Source organism: Microtus ochrogaster, linkage group LG4 (genome assembly GCF_000317375.1).
Source record: "Microtus ochrogaster isolate Prairie Vole_2 linkage group LG4, MicOch1.0, whole genome shotgun sequence".
Taxonomy (NCBI): Eukaryota; Metazoa; Chordata; class Mammalia; order Rodentia; family Cricetidae; genus Microtus; species Microtus ochrogaster.
In genome coordinates, this window is record NC_022030.1 from 26400214 (window position 1) to 26421050 (window position 20837).

The 20837-nt window shown below is 38.4% G+C and overlaps 1 protein-coding gene across 1 annotated transcript in view; it reads left to right on the forward strand.

Moving 5' to 3' along the window:
* Positions 1 to 20837, forward strand: part of Fbxl17 (F-box and leucine rich repeat protein 17) — a 465763-nt gene that overhangs the window by 294736 nt on the left and 150190 nt on the right. Inside the window, exon 6 of the mRNA XM_005361339.2 lies at positions 2524 to 2600. Within this exon, the coding sequence (XP_005361396.1) occupies positions 2524 to 2600 (77 nt within the window). The remainder of the gene's footprint in view (positions 1 to 2523; positions 2601 to 20837) is intronic.

Below are 20837 nucleotides of genomic sequence, written 5' to 3' on the forward strand. Positions count from 1 at the left end.
ACTGTAGTGCTTCCTCTCGGTGTGTTCTGTGTAAAACAGGGCAAGTGTGCTTCATAGACGTGTTACAATGTAGTGCTTCCTCTAAATGTGTTCCAGGATGGATTTTAAAAGTGTAAGGGGAAAAGGTTTGTCCCTACCCTGGCCTCATCTAGACCGGTACCAGTGCCGCCTGAGAAGCCGCACTTGGCGGAATTACAAGTCTTTAGAAACCAGCCAAGGATGAGCGGTGCTGGGTATTTCCACCAGCTTACAATAGCTGCTTATTTTCACTGTTCAACTCTGTGTTTGTTTTAACATGGTATTAAGAATTTCAGTCTCAGTTGGAGGTGTTGGCATATGTTTTTAATCCCAGCACTCAAGAGACAGAAGCAGATGGATCTCTGTGAGTTTGAGGCCAGCCTAGTCTACACAGTGAGTTCCAGCCAAAGATACACAGAAAAGGCCTATCTCAACCATCTCTCACAAAGGGAAAATTTCTGTCTAGATTCATAGAACTTGAAAATTCTGTCATCAAATATCTCATCAACGGATGATTGAAAATGAAAATTTTTGCTGTAATCCCTTCAAGAAATAGTTTGTTTTTGTTAATGTATTACCTCTCAAGCAAATTGCATGGTTTTGCAGTATCTACTCATAATCATCTACACATCCTGTCCATTTCTCCGTCATTTTTTGGGGGGAGGGGCGTGATAAACCTTAATGTTCCCTGTCTTTCAGCTGTTCCGGGGCAATCATCACCCATGGTTGTCTTGTTTTAAATGCATGCTGGTTCTTTTGTCATGAAGCAGTATTTGGTTCCCCGCTATAGCAGCATTCTTTCGAATATCTGCTCCCTCCAGCCATCTCTGTGAGTCTGTAATGTTTTTATGGGTTTGTGGCGTATCCAGTATAGATTGCAGATGAATAGATACAAGAGACTGCATTTGCTTAGTGTCTCTCACAGTCAATCATAAATCAGACATTTTGATGTATTTGTATGAAGAATGAGAACAAAATACAATTACTTTTTTTATTGTCGCCAAAACATATTGAATTATCTTTTTTAATCCAATTAAGGATTGTAAAATATGGATCTTTGATATTGCAGAAAGTGTTTTAGGAAATTTTGAATCATTAGAATTTGTAGTAATCTGTGGCTTTTATTTTTTATTCTTAGCATGAGAAAATTTATTATAAGTCATATGTAATATGTGGACTTTGCTTGAACTGTTTCATTTCTTTTTTAGCATTTCTTTTTATGAACTTATTAAAATGCTACATTAAAGCCAAATGATATGAAATTAGGCTTAAAGTTTGCCTTCACAATAATCTGTGTCAATCATAATTGTATTGTGTTTTAATTCTCTGCTGTAGTTATGGAAAAACATGTTTTAGTCATGAATCTTTTTAGATAAAATAGCTAAAGAAGCATGTTTGCCTGGCTGCCTTGGGAATGAAATGTTTATCATTCCATTAAGACCAAATTCTATAAAAGTACTTTAAAAGAAAAATATGTCTTTCTTACTAATTTAACCTTCAATAATGAATTATACGGGATAAAATTGTATAAAATTCCCTGACATTTTTTGAAGATACCTACAAATAAGCTAGGCAGCAAATGAAATAGCCTAAAGACAGAGATGGATGTCAAGTGAGTTTTGATAGATTGTACACACAGGTATCAAATAGCTTGATCCTTACTTCCTAGAAAGGTTAATGACTCTTTTGCTTTTTACCCTTTTACTTAACTGCTATCTATACAGATTAAAACAGGGACTGCATTATGGGGCACCCATATCTGTATGTAAGTCTGACAGTCCAGCTTTCTGATTATAGCAAACTGAGCCATGAATTAGGTAGCGTGGTTAACCAGTATTTTTAAAATTCATTAAATTCTCTACTCTAGTGCTGCTCAGGTTGTATTGAAAAATCTTCTAATTTACGTAAATTTTTTTAAAATATTATATGACTGTATATAGTTAATAGTCTATATAACCATTTATTTAAAATATTAAAAATGAAATATGTTTAAAGTGAAAGTTTTATCGTTCTTGTATGTTCTGGTTTTATATCCTTTATCAGTTATAGATTTTTACAATTTTCGATTTTATGTTGAGTAAAATTTCTGCAAGTGTGCATTTAATGATATCAAACTTTAGAATTAAAAAATTAGACTCTGAGTAATTATCATTCTTTCAAAATAACTGTCACCTACATACTGCAATTTTAGTTATTTTATATGTGATACTTTCATTATACCACATGGGTTTAATCAGCTTTTCATACCCAAATTCACAGTGGTCTTACAGGAGTATCTCCTGGATCAGACAAGGATTTAATGGGAGCGTTCAGGAACAGAGCACTTAACTTGGAAGCAGAGAACATGAGACTCCCTGAGACACCTTGAATGAGGTGTTGAAAGCTGAGAGGACTGGGGCATTCTGACACTACTGACCTTTGACTTCTTCTTGTAGATGCGTGGCCCGATTCTTGCTCATTTAAGTGGGATGCATTAGTGTAACACCACCACTTTGTGTGTTTCAGGTGTGTGGAGGTCATTGCAAAGGAGGGACAAAACCTGAAAGAGCTGTACTTGGTGTCCTGTAAAATCACTGATTATGGTATGTAATGATCCTTTGTCCTAAATCCTTACCCTTAGATGAATAAAGTCTTAAAACTCATTGAGAATTATTTAGAAAGATATTACAACTCATTTATACAATTTGTGTTCATTTATGCTAATTCAGATTAAACAAAAATAAAGGAAAAAGAATCATAGTCTAAAAACCACAGTGGAATGCATGCGTGCCTGAGTTCATGGTGACACACAGCTCCATATATTAACACACAGAACTAAAGAATATGGGTTGAAGAGGAAGGACATGAAAATAACTTTTTGGTCAATTAAATTTCTGATCTCATAAACATGAATAATACAGTCAGGGCACTAAGGGCTCTTGCTCACACTAGCACTGTGTAAAATGTTTGTCTGGTGTTGTAATGGCAAGCCTTGTGTGCCAGAGAGGCTCTAACAGATCTATCCACACTGAGAGACATAGGAGGGAGCAGTGTCCATTCCCATCAGCATTGTAAGTTATTGTCTGGAATCCTCTGAAAACAGCAAGAACCACCCTGTCATATAGAGTGTGAGCTCGCCCTGTTGAAGTAATTATGCCTTTCCTATCCTGTTCTGCTTTATATTCTTTCCCTAGCAGCATGTATTTGACCCATACATAGTTTTAACCTGGTAGTTGTCATTCTCTGAGGGAGAAATTGTTTCCTTTTCTGACTATTTAAATTGTTTATTTAAATCTGAAATTTTTCCATCCGAGAGAACTTAATATCCCATTAAATCTTTTATTGTTAGCTTTTATATCTGCTATGACTCACTTCAATCCTAGAGTGTCATGCTGCCCTGCCCTGCCCTGCCGGAGAGATAAGTACTTTGTCACATCCCAAGTTTGCCATTTAGAAAACCTAATAAAGCCACAACAGGACAACATGGAGTCTAGGGATGTAGCTCATTGACACATCATTTACCTAGTATGTATGAGACTCTATGCTTAGTTTATAGCTACTCCTTCAAAAAAAAAGGCAAGAAATATTCAGATTTTAAATATATTTTATAGATAAATATTTTTTTTAAAAAAAATGCTGTTTCTATGTTTTTTTCCTAATTATACCCTGTAAAGATGTGTTGATTTCTTTTTCTTTTTTATAATCTCTTGACTCTCTTGGCATGTTAAACTGATACTTACATACCTGACTTTCAAGATTCTCACGAAGCCCATGATTGTCCAGGCCCTGAAGAGTCTCCTGCTCGCCACATGCATATGGAGAACTCATGTTCACAGCAGATTAGTTATTTAAGACCCCCTCCCTCTCTTCCTTCAGTCATGTCACATGGTTCTCTTCTGCAAGCTCTGCCAGTCGTCACATTACTAATAGCCAAGAGCTATGGATTAAATCCCTTCTTCTTTTTGAGGACTCTGCTGAAGCTCGACAGTGGAAAATGTCACTACAGTTACACTGTGTTTGGGAGGTTTATTTTGTTTAACGATAAAGCTTTTGTCCATTAACTGTTAACTTGGCATGTGCAGATAGCTTTCCAGAAGGTTCAGAGAAGAGAAAAGATGTTGGACCTGGGACATCCTAGCGTTAAATTTTTATTTTGACCTTTAGGAAGTACCTTCACATATTAGAGACTCAATTATTCATTTGTGAAGTGGAGAATTAAGTCTTCTGTGTAAGAGTCTAGTGAGCTGGTTTCTATTGGAGAACAGCTAGAGGTGAGGCTTGCTGGTGATGTTTCTACTACTGTCTTATCCTAGGTTCTGGGAGTTTTCTTTGTGACATTGTTTTCTGTATTTCGGGTTTAAATAATATTTATCTCCTAGTGTGGTGCTAGCACACTATAACCTTGCCACCACAGCTTGGTTTACTTGTGTCTCTGAATTATGTAGATATGGTTCTCAGTCCCCTCTGCATACTAGAAAACCTGCAGAATTTCAAAAGCCCATGAATGTGTGAGCAATATTTAAGACCAGTTAAAGCAGACCTTCTAGGTGGCGGGATTGGAGCAGCAAGTCTGGGATCATGCATAAATGATGATTATATATACAACCAAACTGAAACAGCTGATCTAATCCATTTGACTTTGAAGTCAATTTAAAGCTGGACATTTTTATGTCCACCTTATTCCTAAGGGATGTCATTCTTTTGGTTACTACATATTTCTGCTTTACCCATGTTCAGATTGACCAGTTTCCTCCTTGTCTCCTCTTTCTTTTTTTTTATTATATTTATTTATTTATTATGAATACAATATTCTGTTTGTGTGTATGCTAGCAGACCAGAAGAGGGCACCAGGCCCCATTACAGATGGTTGTGAGCCACCATGTGGTTGCTGGGAATTGAACTCAGGACCTTTTGGAAGAGCAGGCAATGCTCTTAACCTCTGAGCCATCTCTCCAGCCCTTGTCTCCTCTTTCTATGTTACTAGGTATGGCCTGCTTTGGTTGGGGCACAATGATACTTTTAACAGTGTTGCAGGGTGAGTTGACTCACAAGCAGCAGCTCCCCAGGCAAAAAGATGATTTCTGTCAAGATTCTCACAGGTGTTGAATGTGGCTACAGTGCTGAGCAGCACCTAGCCTGGCTGTTCCAATGTTATCTTCATTTAAATTGATATATGACACAGTTGTCATGCAGAAAGCCATCAAACTAATATGCTCCTAACTCCTTAAATTAAACAGATCTTTATGGTAAAAGATAACAATCTATGAACAAATCACTAAGTCAGAACCATCTAAATGGAAAACACAGCCTTGGGAAATTGCTCCCTGAAGAAAATTCAATACAGTCGCTCCTCTATGAGTGAACAATTGTTGTAGGAAGTATTGGGGCAGGGAGGGGGGCATGGCAAGTCAGGTGACAATTCTACTCTTGTCTCTTCTTCATCACTCTTAAGCATAGTCCTTAATCTCTTGGTTTTTCCTCTGTTAAGCCACATAACATGTTCCGCAGGAGGTAGTGAAGATGAATAAAAACTACCTGTGCAGTACCGACTGGTATATTGGACACTCACTAATGGTTAGTTCTTAGAGACTGCCCCTGCCACACACACACAACCTTTCTCCTCCTTCACATTTAGCCTCTTGTTTGTACAGAACGTGCGTTCCATCAGCAAGGAGGAAGAGAGGTTCAACAGAGTCCAGTATGTTTAAGCCCCATCACTATCTTGACTTTTATCTTCTTTCTTCTCTGTATTTCTTCCTAGAAACTCTTGGTTTCTTGCATGTCTTTCTATGTTCCTAGGATAATTTGTCAGCTAATATCTTTTTGCTTTCTTTTAATGACAACTTCTGAAACTTCTCATTCAGAGATGTGTCTATTGTTATTAAGAAGGGAACACAGAGTGGGAATCACTCTGTACCTTACGTCCAGGTTCACAGAGGCCGGAAGCAGTTGCTATCCTGGCAGCACAGAGCGTCGTAAGATACAGTAAATGGAATGCATGAAGAAAGCTCTCATCTCCACTGGGGTCTGGATACTAAGTCTTTCCTGTGCGACCCTTGTGTCAGGGGGTAGTTGTGTCAGGACCCAGGGTACCCGAGAGTTGTTAGCACATTTCTTTTTACTTTAGCCCTCCAGAGGACTCTTAGACTGATGCTCTAGACATACCATTTTGTTTCCATTCTCAAACTGTCAAGTAACCTTTAAAGAGGACTGTAAACACTTAAGTTGTACACCAAAATTGTAGTTTAGGGCCCTACAACACCCCCAGGGTTACTGTTTTTTCAGTGCTGGAGTTGTGAAGGCGTAAGTCACAAACAATGCCACACCAGTTTGGAATTATGATTAATAGGGTGGTATTTATTTAAAGGGGAAAAAACTTACAGATAACCGTCCCAGACAACAGCCCTCTGCGCAATCAGGAAGAAGTCTAGTCGCCGGAACCGGAGCAGGAAGCAAAGAGAGCGAGAAGGGAAGTAGCCCCTTTTTTAAAGGGAGAGAGACCACGCCCCAATGGGCTGGTATCTCAGCGGCTATTGGCTGGAGGAGCCGAAGGACCACCCGCAACAGAGTTGAGCCCAGGGTTTTGACTACTGCTGAACAGTACCCCAGCTTTGCACAGTCACCTGGTACCACTCCCCAAGCTCCTCTGCTGCTCTCAGAAGCCCAGAAGTGCTCTTCTGAGCCACATCTTCCCTGCTAAATATTGCTCTTGGTCACTTTGCTTCTCTAACTTGGGATGTTTTAACTTAAAACAAGGTCATGACACAGACTTTTGAGTCTTTGGGCATTGTTATCATGGGAGCTGTCATTTCAGTTGACCCAACAGTTACAGGCCTGAGACATGTTCATTCTGTAGAATAGAAAGTCAGCATCCAAAATGGCAGGCCCTGTGTGGAAAAGAGAGGTAGTTTCTCTATTCCTGAGAGGCCAGGGCTGCCCTGCAAGGCTTGAGGCTAGGGGTGGTAATACAACTCTTTCTCCCAGGAAGAAGAATGGTAGGGGTGGTCTGGGAAGATTAATCTTTGCTTTGTTATAACCCATGTTTCACCCTTGCCATATCGACCTCCTACCACTGATAAATGATTAATGAGCTGTACTTCTCCAGCCATTCTGGGGATCCTGGATCTTTTTTGCTCTTAGTCCACTCAGATTAGGATCTGGGATGTATTAAGTAAGCCGTTCCTTTGAAGAGACAGAAGAAATCCAAAGAAGGACTGCAAGACCTGCAGCCAAAGTGCTTTTCTTTCCTTAAGTCTTATAGCCAAAATCAGTTTATTCTTATTCTTTCATCTCATTTTTCTCATTATTGGGTGTGTATTACCTGCAATGATGTTGCATTTGAAATAACCTTCTAGCCTTTCCCTTTGTTTCACTCTAAATTGTCTTTGAATATGCTCGGGGATTGCTGGGTAAGATTCCCCTCTTTTTGTCAGCAGGCCTGACTCTAATAGCTAGGAAGTGACAGAGAGGAACTATAGAACGGATATTTGCAAGTCAAAAAATACTTTATTGGTTACTGTTCTTATTCTCATTTTACATTCTATTATTTAAATATAAATAGCATTCATTGTTGCTTGCAGAATAGTACTATTCTGCTGAACTCTGTTTTGCAAATTCTCATTTTTATATGTCTATGTAAAATTTTCTCTCTGTTCCTACTTTACTTTATTCTCCATCCTGCTGCATTTAGAAGATAAGATGATCTCTTGTCTTCTAAATAATGGGCCTGACTCCTCACCTGAAATTTGGTATGTGTTACATTTATTTATTAGAAGAAAATGAGGGAATATGAAGGAATGAGAATTTATTCTCCCTCCCTCCCCGTGTGTGTGTTTACTACAGTGTACAAGGGACAATTTGTGGGAGTCATTTCTCTCCTTCTATGACCAAACTCTTGCAAAGACTTGACCTACTGAGACATTTTGCTGCCCTGATATATTTAATTATACATTATCTAACTACTTTTGGTTGCTAGAAAGAATTGACTTCCTTCCTTGATTAGTACATGACACAAGCTAGCTCCCCTTGAAATAAAAGATTGAACAATGACAGTGTTTATGCCATTTGCTATGATGAGCTAAATAATGTAGATTAGTAAGAAGAATTTTTTAAATATTTCTTCAAACAATACTTCTGTTTAAGGGAGAACCACCATCTTAACAATATTAAGAGTCCTTTTACATATGTGTAGTATTCATTTTTGTTACATTTATATCAGTAATACTTTATGGTTTTCAGTTAAGTTTACCTCTGTATGTTGTATGCGTTTGCTATTATTTTAAATGCATACAGAATTTTTCCAATAGATTTTTCTTATGCACAGAAAGGCAATATTTGTGTAGTGACTCAGTATTTTCTGTCATGCTAAATTTACTTATTAAATCTTTTATCTTTTAAAATAAAAAATTTAAACATTCTCTATGAAAAAACTTACTACCATAACCAACTTAACTTTGACTCTACCTTTAGTCTAGTATTTAAGTTAAGAAATAGCCTAACCCATATTATCAAAATAAATAAACCTGTTTGTATAATTATGGTGCATGAATAATCTTAAACCTCCAAATACATACATGCATACAGTTGTTCTTAATTTACTTTTTATGACTAAATGTTGTAATTCTTCATTTAGTATAGCCGTTATCTAAATTACAAACTTTTCAGCATTCCTTTTCTACATTACTCTTGTATTTTGGAAGTACCATGTTTAATTTTTATTAGCTTTTTAAAACATCATTCTTAATGAAGGAGTTTCCTTTTATAGATATGGAAAACTTACCCCAAATCACAGTACATTTTTTGCCACATACCCACTTTTACAGTTCATTGCTTAGTGCTTTCCACTATGCAGACTGAGCATTTTTAGTTGTTGTTGTTGTTATTGTCGACTACAAATAGAATCGTGATTGTTCCTCATCAGTGTGATGAGTGTTGAGTGGTTTTTTAGTGGTATTGTGACACCTACACTGAACACTACGCTTGTAAACATAGGTTTGTATCCTGCCTCCTCTTATAGCCATTCAGTCCCAAAGGAGCACACAGAGGCTTATGTTAATTATAAACTGTTTGACCTCTTAGTTCAGAATTACTACTGACTTATATCTTAAATTAACCAATGTTGTCTATGTTTAGTCACATGGCTTGGTACTGTTTCTCAGGAAGGCATTCTCATCTTACTTCCTCTGTGTCTGGCTGGTGACTGTGTCTCTGCCTTTTCTCTCCCCAGAATTCTGTTAGTCTGGTTTCCCCACCTATACTTGATGTCTGGCTGCTGCCCAATCAATGTTTTATTAAACCAATACAAGTGACAAATATTTACTGTGTTCATGAGCATTCTCCCACACCACACTAGCTTCTCACTTTATACTATTCAATGAAAAAAAAAATAAAGGGAAATCTTGATGTTCACAATTTCTTGAAAATGCTTTTCTTGGTTGGTACGGAAAGATCTATATAGGCAGAGAAAATCTGGGAGGAAGAGTTAGGAGGATGGAAACCTGAGAAGACAGTTGTCATATATGATCTTTAAATCCTTTTCTAATCCTAGGCTTTATTCAGCACTGTTTCATTCAGCAAAGCTTTACTCTTACGTGTGCACTCTGCTGGTGAGATGCTATGGAAAATCCAAAAATAGAGAACTTGGATAAGAAGTAATAGTCAGATATTAATAAACTTTCCATCATTTTAAGCAATATGATGGTGTCAGTTTAGAAGGTAGGTCTGTGAGGTATAGGTGTGTATGAAAAGACAGAATCGTCATGGACTGCCCTATCTGGGGAATGATCTGTGGGAGAGGTAGCAGAAGGGGGCGTCTGAGGTAGATGCTATGCGGAAGACTTGGAGCATAAACAGGTGTCTGAATGGGTGAGTTTGTATGCATTGATTAATCTAAAGAAAGAACAGAAGTCATCCGAAATGATGACGTGCACATACAAGCAAATGTTGAAGAAACCTCATGAATATATTCTGTTTAAAAATTCAGAATAAGTTCCAATTTTTGTTGCAACTTATCCTGTCAAATTCATCATTCCCATGGCAACAACTTCACTTAACATATATTAAATAAAGAGAAACATTATGTTGGGTAATAACTATTAATAAAATATATAGATCTACTGAGAACAAATATAAATTTTCATCATAATAATGATAAACTAATTGGAGTTTGTGTGATATTTTCTGTAGGCATTGCTTTAATTCCTTAAACATTCCATTTTAAGAGTTATTGCTAATACTTGAGCTACAGATGTGGAAACTGAGATTGGGTAGGGTATAACATCACATGGTTTATAAACTACAGTATTATGGATTCAGTATTAATGTAACTTCTTATATAATTACTCATAGGTCAATGATGTGACCAGGACTATTGTTACTTAAAAATACTCTCTGTTTAGTACTCATTGATGTATTAAATATTTTCCTTTCTTTTTTTTTTTTTTAAGACAGGGTCTCTAGCTTAGGCTTCCCACACATTCACTATGTAGGTGAAAATGTCCTTGAACGTCTGGTCCTCCTGCCTGCAGTTCCATAGTGCTGAAGTTACAATTAGTTGTCTGCATTCTGTCTGGTATGTTTGATGCCTGGAATCAAATCTAGACCCCATGCATGTTAGGCATGCCCCCTACAACTCAGCTACACCCCCAGCCCAACTATTTTCTTAGCTTCAAATTTTTTATATAATTTTCTTATACATTAAAATTTCTGGAGCCCATGACGTATCTTACTTGTTTCACAATTAATAAAAACTCAGAGACAGAAATTGTGGTTCAACCTGAAGGTCAGAAAAGTAAAATAGCCATCCACTGTCCCTTACCTCAACCTCAGTCCAAAAATGGCAATCCTGCCTCCAGGAATCTCACAATGAGACTGTGAGTTATCTCCTCCCATTTTATATTCCTCTCTAGGGCTTGAATTAAGGCGTGTACCACTAAGATTAAAGTCATGCACCACCCAGTTTCTATGGCAAACTAGTATGGCTACTGGAATTAAAGGTGGTATGTAAGACTGTCCAGTGTGGCTGTTGTACTTTTCTTATCTTCGGGCTGGCTTTACTTATTAAAATACAAACGAGGTGCCACTGCACTCACTAGGTAGAGGCTCTTGCCTGAAGCCCAAGGACCTGAGTCCATTGTTCAGGACTCCCCTGTACCAACAGTAGCACCTTGTTCTCTGACCTGTCAATATGTGTCACAGCATGCATGAGAACATGGACATGCATGTGCATACACATATGCACAATAGTCGATGAATAAAGTGTTGTAAAATCTTAATGAATTAAATTTTAATTCCGCTTTTTGAAAGCACCGTAATGAATTTGTGAAAGGCTTAGAAGTATTATGTCGTTTCAGTAGACGATCAAACTGAGCCCAGGCAGAATTTAATCAGTCAGTGCCACCATTACTGCTGCATCTGACAGTGGGTAACTTTTCAGAATTTTTAGCTTTTCAGGCAGGTATTATTTCTTCGTTTAAATGGTTATTTTAAACCAGTTTGTGATAACAGGATGTACACTGTTTAGAAACCTGTAACTATGCCATGAAAAATAGCATGGCTAATTGTTCTCTTCCTGTAGTTCTTAGGCGACAATGAGCACTAATAAGATGAAAGCTGTCGTTGGTGTGGCTCTGCCTTCTGTTTTGGCTTCCTCAGTAGCAGTGCTCCTCATCTTCTGAGATAGGAAGAGGGAGGAGATTCCCTGCAGTGCTTCCTTGTACAGTGCCAGGCTGCTTGCTTTCCTCCAGGTACACTCTCTTGTTTTTGTGGAGAAAAGGTCAAAGTCATCACCACCATTTCTCTTGAGCAGTTCTCCAAATGCTGAGTTGTTTACTACCTTTCAGATGTGACTAATAAGTTAGTGTTCACTATCATTTTAAACTAGGCCATTGTTTTCCCTTACTGACATCCAGACAGTCCTATCTTTGACAGTGGAAGCTTTTCGTGCTGGTTCTTCTGTCCTTGGACATGGACTCATTATATACAGATAGGCCTGACTTGTGGGATTCACTTTGAGAGTAACACATGGATTGGACAATTTTTTCCTAAAATCTGTGGATTATGTAGTGAATTTCTCAAGTCTAATTGTACTCTGAATCGTCTATTGTTGGTTTTCTGCTTAGAAAGTTCAGCCTGAAACCTAGTGTGTTCCTCACAAGATCACAGCCTGTGTAGCTCAGCAAAAATCAATTTTAGAGCATCATCATCTGAGAATACACAGCACCCTCTCTCCATCCACAGTTGTAGTCCTTGCTTCTGGAGAAGGAAAGATAGAGCAGGCACTGGAGGTGCATCCTTTTATCCTAGCTTTTGGGAGGCAGAGGCAGGCAAATCTTTGAGTTTGAGGCCAGCCTGATTTACAGAGTGAGTTTCAGGACAGCCAAGGCTATACAGAGAAACCCTGTATTGAAAAACAAAACAAAAACAAACAAACAAAAAAGAAAGATGGTTTTGTATTTTTGCTACTCCATCAACTTTCTGATTCCATCCAGGTTTTACTTGGAATTTATGGATCCAACTTCTTGGAAATAAGTATAAAGTTGCTTGAATTATGTAGTCTTTTTTTGTTTTTGTTTTTTTGAGATGGGGTTTTTCTGTAGCTTTGGAAACTGTCTTGAAACTAGCTCTGGTAGACCAGGCTGGCCTTGAACTCACAGAGATCTGCCTGCCTCTGCCTCCCTAGTACTGGGATTAAAGTCATTCACCTCCACCGCCCAGCATGAATTATGTAGTCTTCCATAGTCTCCCACATAGGTCTTCAAATTCCTTGTCCTTCAATGACTATGACTCAATAAATTTAATCATTGAAAGGACCAATGGTCTTGTGCATTTCCCCTTTCTCCAAAGTATAGATGACGTCCTGGGCCTGTGGGTAAATGACCTGTTCAGGAGTAGGAAACCAGTTCATTACAGTGGGATCACATGGAGTGTGTCGTGAGGTAGATGGTCTCAACTGTGTTGAGCAAGAAGGGATAATTCATCGACCTCTTGATGATGTCTCTAGTGTGGATGTTAGACCGAACTTCCTCATGTGCAGAAAGGCTGGCTTACAAGTTTACTTTATTAAGTAAATCAAACTTACTTCAAACTCTGGTATTTAACTGTTCGTTTTAACCCTTATTCTAAAACATTCTCTTAAGACTCAATCACCCAGAATTTATCTGTCATATGTGTTTCTCTTCAAGGGTTTATTGCATGACATTTAATAAATAGTTTGAACTTTTCAACTTTGCTAACAATTGAGTTGAGTTGGCATGGCTGATCCAGCCTCTGTGCCAGGTGCCACACATTCATCCTGAAAGTGACTTGGCTGTCACCGGGTGTGACTGTGAGCGAGCAGAGAAGAGGAGGTTTTTAAAAACTGAGAAACGGAGATAAACAAAACAAAACTCACACCATCTTTAAGAATACCTGATGCTTTTCGTGTGTGTGTGTGTGTGTGTGTGTGTGTGTGTGTGTGTGTGTGTGTAGTATATATCTATCCTTGTCGAATGAATAATATTCACTGATAATTTAATTGTTACAGGTCATGGTGTTTTCAGATGGTAAATAATTCTTTGGTGCAGAAGGAAAATGTGTAGAAAACTAGTTATATACATTCTTTTTGATGATTGATACAGGCTTATTTTTAAACACTCTTGTTTTTTAGGTTCAAATCTCCTTTATGCCACACGACTTGTTTTTCTTTCTTTCTACTATCTCCTTTTTGCTCACATATGGCTTTAGGAGCTTCTCCAAGAAAACAGTTTTGCTTTGAAGGTATGCTATTTCCTCCCATAAAGTTTTTTCTGTTCTACTGATTTGAAAATTCACAATAATCCCCTAATAGAATCCAGCCGCTTCCTTGTCCTCTGTATTTTTGGAAATTCCTCTGCAATCAGTTTTGAAAAGATATGTTTACAAGTCTGAGTCCCCGAGATGCTGTTCTAGCGTGAGGAGCAGACACTGTGCAGGGGGACAGGTCATGGGGAAGACTCATCTGCAAGGACGCCCTGGACTTGCACAAGGAGCAAATATTCAAAATTCTAAGTTATTTTGATTCTATAGCATGAACTACCTGTTACATGAAAAAACAATAGGGCGATATATATGCTATATATATATATGTATACATATGCTATATAAATATGTTATAATAACATGCATATCAAATACACACATGAATCACACTGCCCATCTTGAACAACAAAAGTGAACTTAATTTTTAGCTCTATAAAATAAGTGAAAAGCTTGAAATTCAATCAGTCTTATTTTATGTGAGGCAAATGTTCTTGGCTTTTTTGAGAATCATGCCGTCTGCTCTGGTTTACATAAGAAATTGGGCGAAATCCTCACAGTGTTCATTTTCAACTTTGTCTTTCCAACACACACACCTTGCAATCAAGGCTTGCAATGATTCACTTTCTAAAATACTATAAATTAGTACAGATATCTTTTCCTTCTCGTATTCTGATTAAAATATTTTCCTAAATGTTGGTGAAAAAGACGAGTTCAGGCTGGTGAAATTCACCCATCATCTGTTGCTCTACCTCATGGGAGACTCTGAGTATCTAGTACTTATGCCTGTAAACGATTATTGGTTCCTTAGATATTTGTATAAGAAACTATTGGAAAGCTGCCCACCTTGACCCAAATACACGACCCCTAGACTTCTATTACGTTCAGTATTTGCTTATACTTGTTCCAAAATAAATTCAGGAACTGTGCTGTACATGTACAGTTAGCACATACATTCATGTTTCTACATCCTACACACATCACAGTCCTTAGTCTGCACAGGATAGACTCACAGAAGAGCTGAGGTCCCTTCAGAACAGTGAGCACCAGGCATCCAAGTGAAGCAAGAACTTTCTCACACAGTGCAGACGTGGAAGGGTAGATCCTTTACATTACTCTACAAAATTTCTGTACAAAATTTTATCTCTTGTTTGATAGATTATTGATTTGAAATCGGCTCTCTCAGTTTATGAAAACTACAAATTTAAAATTTCTATTCATGAAAGTGGTATTCATTTTAATGCTACATACTATTAAACCTGTTATTTTATGATGTATTTAAATCAAAAAGCTACTATTAGTTCTCATGGTTTCTTAGGTGTACAGAAAGGTTCTTTTAAATGTTTTTACATGTGGTAAATCCTACAAGTATTTTTTCAGCTATAGGAAACCAGTTAGCCATCATCGAATTATACTTTGGAGCTACATAGTATATTTTCTACTATTATAAATCTATATAAATCTGCACCTGCTAGGAAAGATGGACTCTTTTCCAGCTTGTGATTCAAATAAATGGTTTCTGTGGACTCTGGTCTGTCTCACAAATGCATTTAGTATTTTCTGAACTGAGCTTCTCTTCCATGCCAGGCATGTTTCTAACTGAATGTTCAGGCTGCTGATTGACTGGGAACCGAATCATTCTCACTAACACACATTCAGCCCCAACTACTACAGAAGCGATGGATTCTGGGGCCAGAATTTGTCCCTCACTAGCAAAGCTTGCTTTCTGCGGTGCTGATACTATACAGTGAATGAAAATTCAGTGACCTATATTCTCCAGTTTAAACCCTTAAAAATTTAAATTAAATCTTTGTCAACAGTAATTCTAACCATACTGAGACAAAAAGAGCGTTCTCTACAATCTGGCTGCACTAAATGTAATTCGTAACTATCAAAAATCCGTTTTTCTCTGCATAGGTTTTAAGAACGGTCCTGATGTCTTAAAAATTCCATGCAATTTTCTTTAAAAGTTGGTTTGGAATGCCACTGTGCATCTTGAAGCCCACATACAGTGAGTTAAATTACAGCAATAGCATATTTCTCAAGCACCATATACTTGCAAATCCTTTATCCTAAAGTTCATAGCAGCAGATTTTCTCCTTGAACAGGGAAGGAAGTTGAACTTTGAGGCTGTTTCAGTTTAACACATGATGTGCTGTGTGCTCACACTGCGCCTGCCTTGCCTAGTGTTTCTTCTTGGTTTACCCTTGCTTCCTGTACAGGAATTAGGTGTGTAATACTGATTATAAACCTGGATCCATATTACCACGATTGTCAAAGCGTCATTTCCCTGTGCTGGCCTCTGGAAGTATTTCCTTTTCAGTGGGTTAATCTAAATGCAGACTAGAACGTTTGCTTTCAGCATTTTTTGAGAAACCCTGTCTCGAAAAAACCAAAAAAAAAAAAAAAAAAAAAAAGTCTTCTTAGCCAGTACCGGTTTCACATGGTTCGGAAAATGCTTCAGTATTCATACTCAGCTAAAGCTTGGGTATCCTGGGTGCCTCACTTTCCTTCATACCTCTCATTACTACCATGACCAAGCCAGGCTGAATCTGTTCACAAAATATATCTTCAGTAAAGTTGTTCTATTGATATCCATCAGGCATCTAACTATCTTCTCTGTTCCTCTGATCATGCCATTCTGTCTTAGACTATCAGACTGGCATGCAGCAGCTGTCCCAACGCCAACCCAGCATAGTGTATTCTTAGAAAAAGAAAAACGCGTGTCGGAATTGCAGACATTTATTTAAACCCCGTATTCACCTAATCAGAGTTGCTAATGGGTTGTGAGGATTGGACACGTTCCATCTAATATAGACAATAGTGGGGGAGAACTTTTCGCAGAACAGTTATAATGAACTTTCTAAAACTGTTTTGCAGGTGAATAAATATTTCTAATTGTTCGTGCCTTTTGGAATATATTGTTTTAGGCTAGTTACCATAATATACACCTGTAAAGCCAGTGCTCGAGAGGTAGAAGCAGGAGAATCCTGGTTTTGAAGCCAGACAGGCATTTACATAGTGAGCCTTTATTTTTAGAAATAAAAGACAAAAGAGAAAGACAAGAAAGGAATTTTTGCCTCCAAACCAAAAGAAATATTAAAAATTAAACATTCAGGTGCCTTGACTACCCTCAGGCCTTATTAGCCCTTACTTGTTGCCCTTGGAACCGTCCACTCAGAACTGGGAGGCTGGAGTCAGCCTACTAGAGGCCTTTGTCCTTCAGTCCACTTCTGAGGAGCCTGCAGCCGCCATGCCTCAGCAGACCCAGCAGTCAGAGATGCCGGTTTCCTCACCTAGCCGATGAAGGGAGGCTCACCCACAAGCCAGTACATGGCTTCTTGTTTCCAGCGACAAAGCCTCAGCCCCGAGGATTTGATGGAGCAGTGTCCTCAGCCACACTTTGGCTGGTTTCCATCCAGGCAGGGTTGCTCAGGGACACAATCAGCGCACTCCTTCCTCTTCATGGGGACAGACTTGGGGGTTAGCCAGAAGACAGCGCAGAAAGAAAGGAAAGGAAAGGTTCGGCTTGGTAAGTCCTATGCCGACTGTGGGAAGCTTCAAATCAGCTTCAGAATTAACTTGAAAACAATGCCTATGCCTAGTTCTTTACTTTTGAGAAGTCGTGCTTGCTTGCCTGTGATAGAGAGACAGAGATGATGACGCTGAACTCTCTCTTACAGCGTGTGATGCAAGTGGAACTGGGTGGGCTATGGCTTGAGGCCTCATACGCAGGACCACACCACTTTAGATTTATTTCCTTCATTTTATTTTAAGATGTGGGAGGAAAAAACAACCACTACTAGGCGTTTGAATCACCAAGAACACATTTCTGCCTACTGTATCAGTCTGGTCTCCAAATGGAAAGAGAGAAAATCCTTGACAGTTTACATTGTAGCTCTGCTTCCACTGGGTGGCAGAATACTAACCAGCATCTCCCCACCCCCAGCAAAAAAAAATCAGAACTCTTCTAGACCAAAAGTATTCAGTAAACACTTGAAAGTTTCTGTATGTGGTACCTACGTTCTTAGGGCCAGCAGGAAGCATCGAAATCAAAATCTTCTAGCTCATAAAAGTAGTAGTGCAAACCATTGCAGGAATCCCACATGATAAGCTACAGATCCTACAAGAAGCATTTCTCAATAGCTTGGCTCCCAGTTCTGAGATCATGGAGGACAGAAGTTTTGGAGGCATCTGTCAGGGTGGAGCTGGAAGATTTGGTTTTGACTTGTCTTGTTTATTAAAATCTATTACATCACAGAAATAAAATTATAGAATATTATCACATAACAAGGCTTACTAGCTCTTAGGGAATGCTGGGTCCTCTGAGGCCCCAATATTCTATATGCATGAACTGGCAAACAGGGCCTCCACACTACCGTCTTTTTCAGGCTGGGAGGCTTTTCCTTTCCCTGTCTAACTGTGGTTCTTTCCCTCCATCCTCTTATTCATGCTGGGGTTTTTTTTTTTTTTTGAAACTATCCAGTCTTGAAAGGATGGAATTATGCATATTGTACAAGTAAGCCTTGTTATGTGATAATATTCTATAATTTTATTTCTGTGATGTAATAGATTTTAATAAACAAGACAAGTCAAAACCAAATCTCCAAAATGAAATTTATTTCAAATTAAATGACTCATCATTACAAAATTTAAAGTGAATTCTCATTAAAATAGGAAATGTAGATTTTAGTAGTATAGATATAAATATTTGACTAAGTGAAGAATATATTTATCTCTTAACATAATGCTTTAGCAGAAACATCAATACAAACTACTTTTGTTTCATAACCAATCATTTTATTTTCTCTAATTTGGATACCAACTAGTAAATTCTTAGTAGTTGTTATAAAAAACAGAATTTCAAAATTAGCTAAACTTGCCACTACATGTGAAGAGAATTCTTCTCCCTTCTATGCTTAGGGAGGGTATATGGATTTGAGATCAACACTCTAATGCTGCCTGCAGGCTTTGAATTTGCAAATTAGTTTAATGAAACTATGTTCACAGATTTTATAATTTCATGCTCTAAAATAAGAGGAAGTGGCCATTTGTGTGTTTGAGTGGGAGAATCGTAGTCTGTGTCATATATCTCGTTGTTATCAAATGCATTAATAATTTGTTGTACTTTTTTCACACCAAATCATTTTTGAAAGATTTTTTTTAATCAGTGTTAGTTTCACTCATAGAACATTTTAAGACTAGGAGTCTTATTTAAGTGCTTTTAACCAGACTCTAAACATCAATACAGTCAAGCATCATGGAGAAGCTGAAATTGAGTTCAGCATGTGGTACTTAATACCTTTTTTACTGCCTTTAAGACAATGCAGGTAGAGATTTTATTCAGTGGAATGATTCTGTTAGCAGGTGATGCTATGAAATGTACATTTCCACCAAATACATAATCTTAAATTTCAACAATCAGGTGTCTTTGATATTTGTTAAATACTATTTTAGCTCCTGTGTGAGTGTCCACGTGAAGAAGAGATATGGATTTCCTTGATAGAGTAGCGGAGGCAAACACACAGGTCTCTGCAATCTCAGCAAATGGATTCCTGTCCAGTCTCCTCTCCTCGGCCTTGCATAGCTGCCACTGCCAGGCCACATCATTTCTTCACTTTGCACCCTACCTGTTAAAGTCTCAGTGCCAAGTGGATGTCAAAATTCTGGTGCACTCAGAAGTCAGCCTGCCCTCAACATTGGCAGGTACTTACGGCTTTAATGTTCTTTGCATATGCTGAATAGTAATAATGAAGCTCTCATTTTGAGATCACATAAGACCCAGCAGACCTGGATATAGAGAACATTAGATCCTCTTTACAGATAAGAAAACTGAGACACTGAAAGGTGGGTTACTTATCCAAGATCACCGAACTAAAATGAGAGCCTGGGCTATCAGATTCCAGATTCATCCACGTGGTATTGGTGTCAGGGGTACTCTGATCTTTGACTTTGTGAAGATTTCCTGTTTGCTACCCACATATCCTGTCTTCCACCCTCCCCTAGCTTGGTCTCACTTGGTATGCTGTTGTAGTTCTTTGCTTTGGTTCTTCAACAGTTGACACTCAAGTCCCAAAGAGCATGTGCATGCACTTGCCCATTCTTAAAAGGGTGTGTACTGATGGTTATTGTGAGTAAAGTCCTCCAGAACAAGGGTTTGGAGGTCACGGAAATAGGAATAGACCTACTTCCTTTTGCTTGGAGAGAGAGGGGGAAGGATGAAGGGAGACAGAGTATTATAGTTTAGAAATCTGAGAATGAAGGAAAGAATCAAGAAAGCTAAGTTTCAGATGGTCAGTTTAGGAGACTTAGATTTGAGGATGAGAAGGAATTCACCATGGGACCGCTGATTATATTGTTCGGCTTCTTCAGAAATCATTATCCATGTGTTATCTGGTATAAGTAAACACAGGGCGGGAGATGTAGCTCACTGGTAGACTACTTGGGGAACAAAAGTCATCCCTGGGCTCTGTCCCCACCACCAGAATAAATAAGCAAATGCATACCTACATACAAACATACTACATGTATTTATACTTACATGCATATTTTAAAGGCATTTCACTCATGCTGGAACATGCCACTTGGTCTGAAAATGTGAGTCTTCCACAGCCAGTCATTAGGTGGAGTTCAGGAATCCTGCAGAAGAGGAGGCGAAAGGATTGTAGGAGCCAGAGGGGTCAAGGACACCATGGGAAGACACACAGTCAACTAACCTGGACTCAGGAGTTCACAGAGACTGAACCCATAACCAGGGAGTCTGCGTGGGACTGACCTAGGCTTGTATGTTGCACTTGTGTAGCTTGCTCTTCTTGTAAGACTCCTAACAGTGGGAGCAGGAACTGTCTCAAACTCTTTTACAGGCTTTTGGAATTGTATTCCTCATACTGGCTCACCTTGTCCAGCCTTGACACAAGGGGAGGTGCTTAGTCTTACTGCCACTTGACATGCCATTCCTAAACAGAAATGGAGGAGTGGATTAGGGGATGGGAACAGAGGTAGAGTAGGGGTAGAGAAATGGGAGGAGAGGAGTGAGGGGAAACTGTGACTGGGTTGTAAAATAAAAA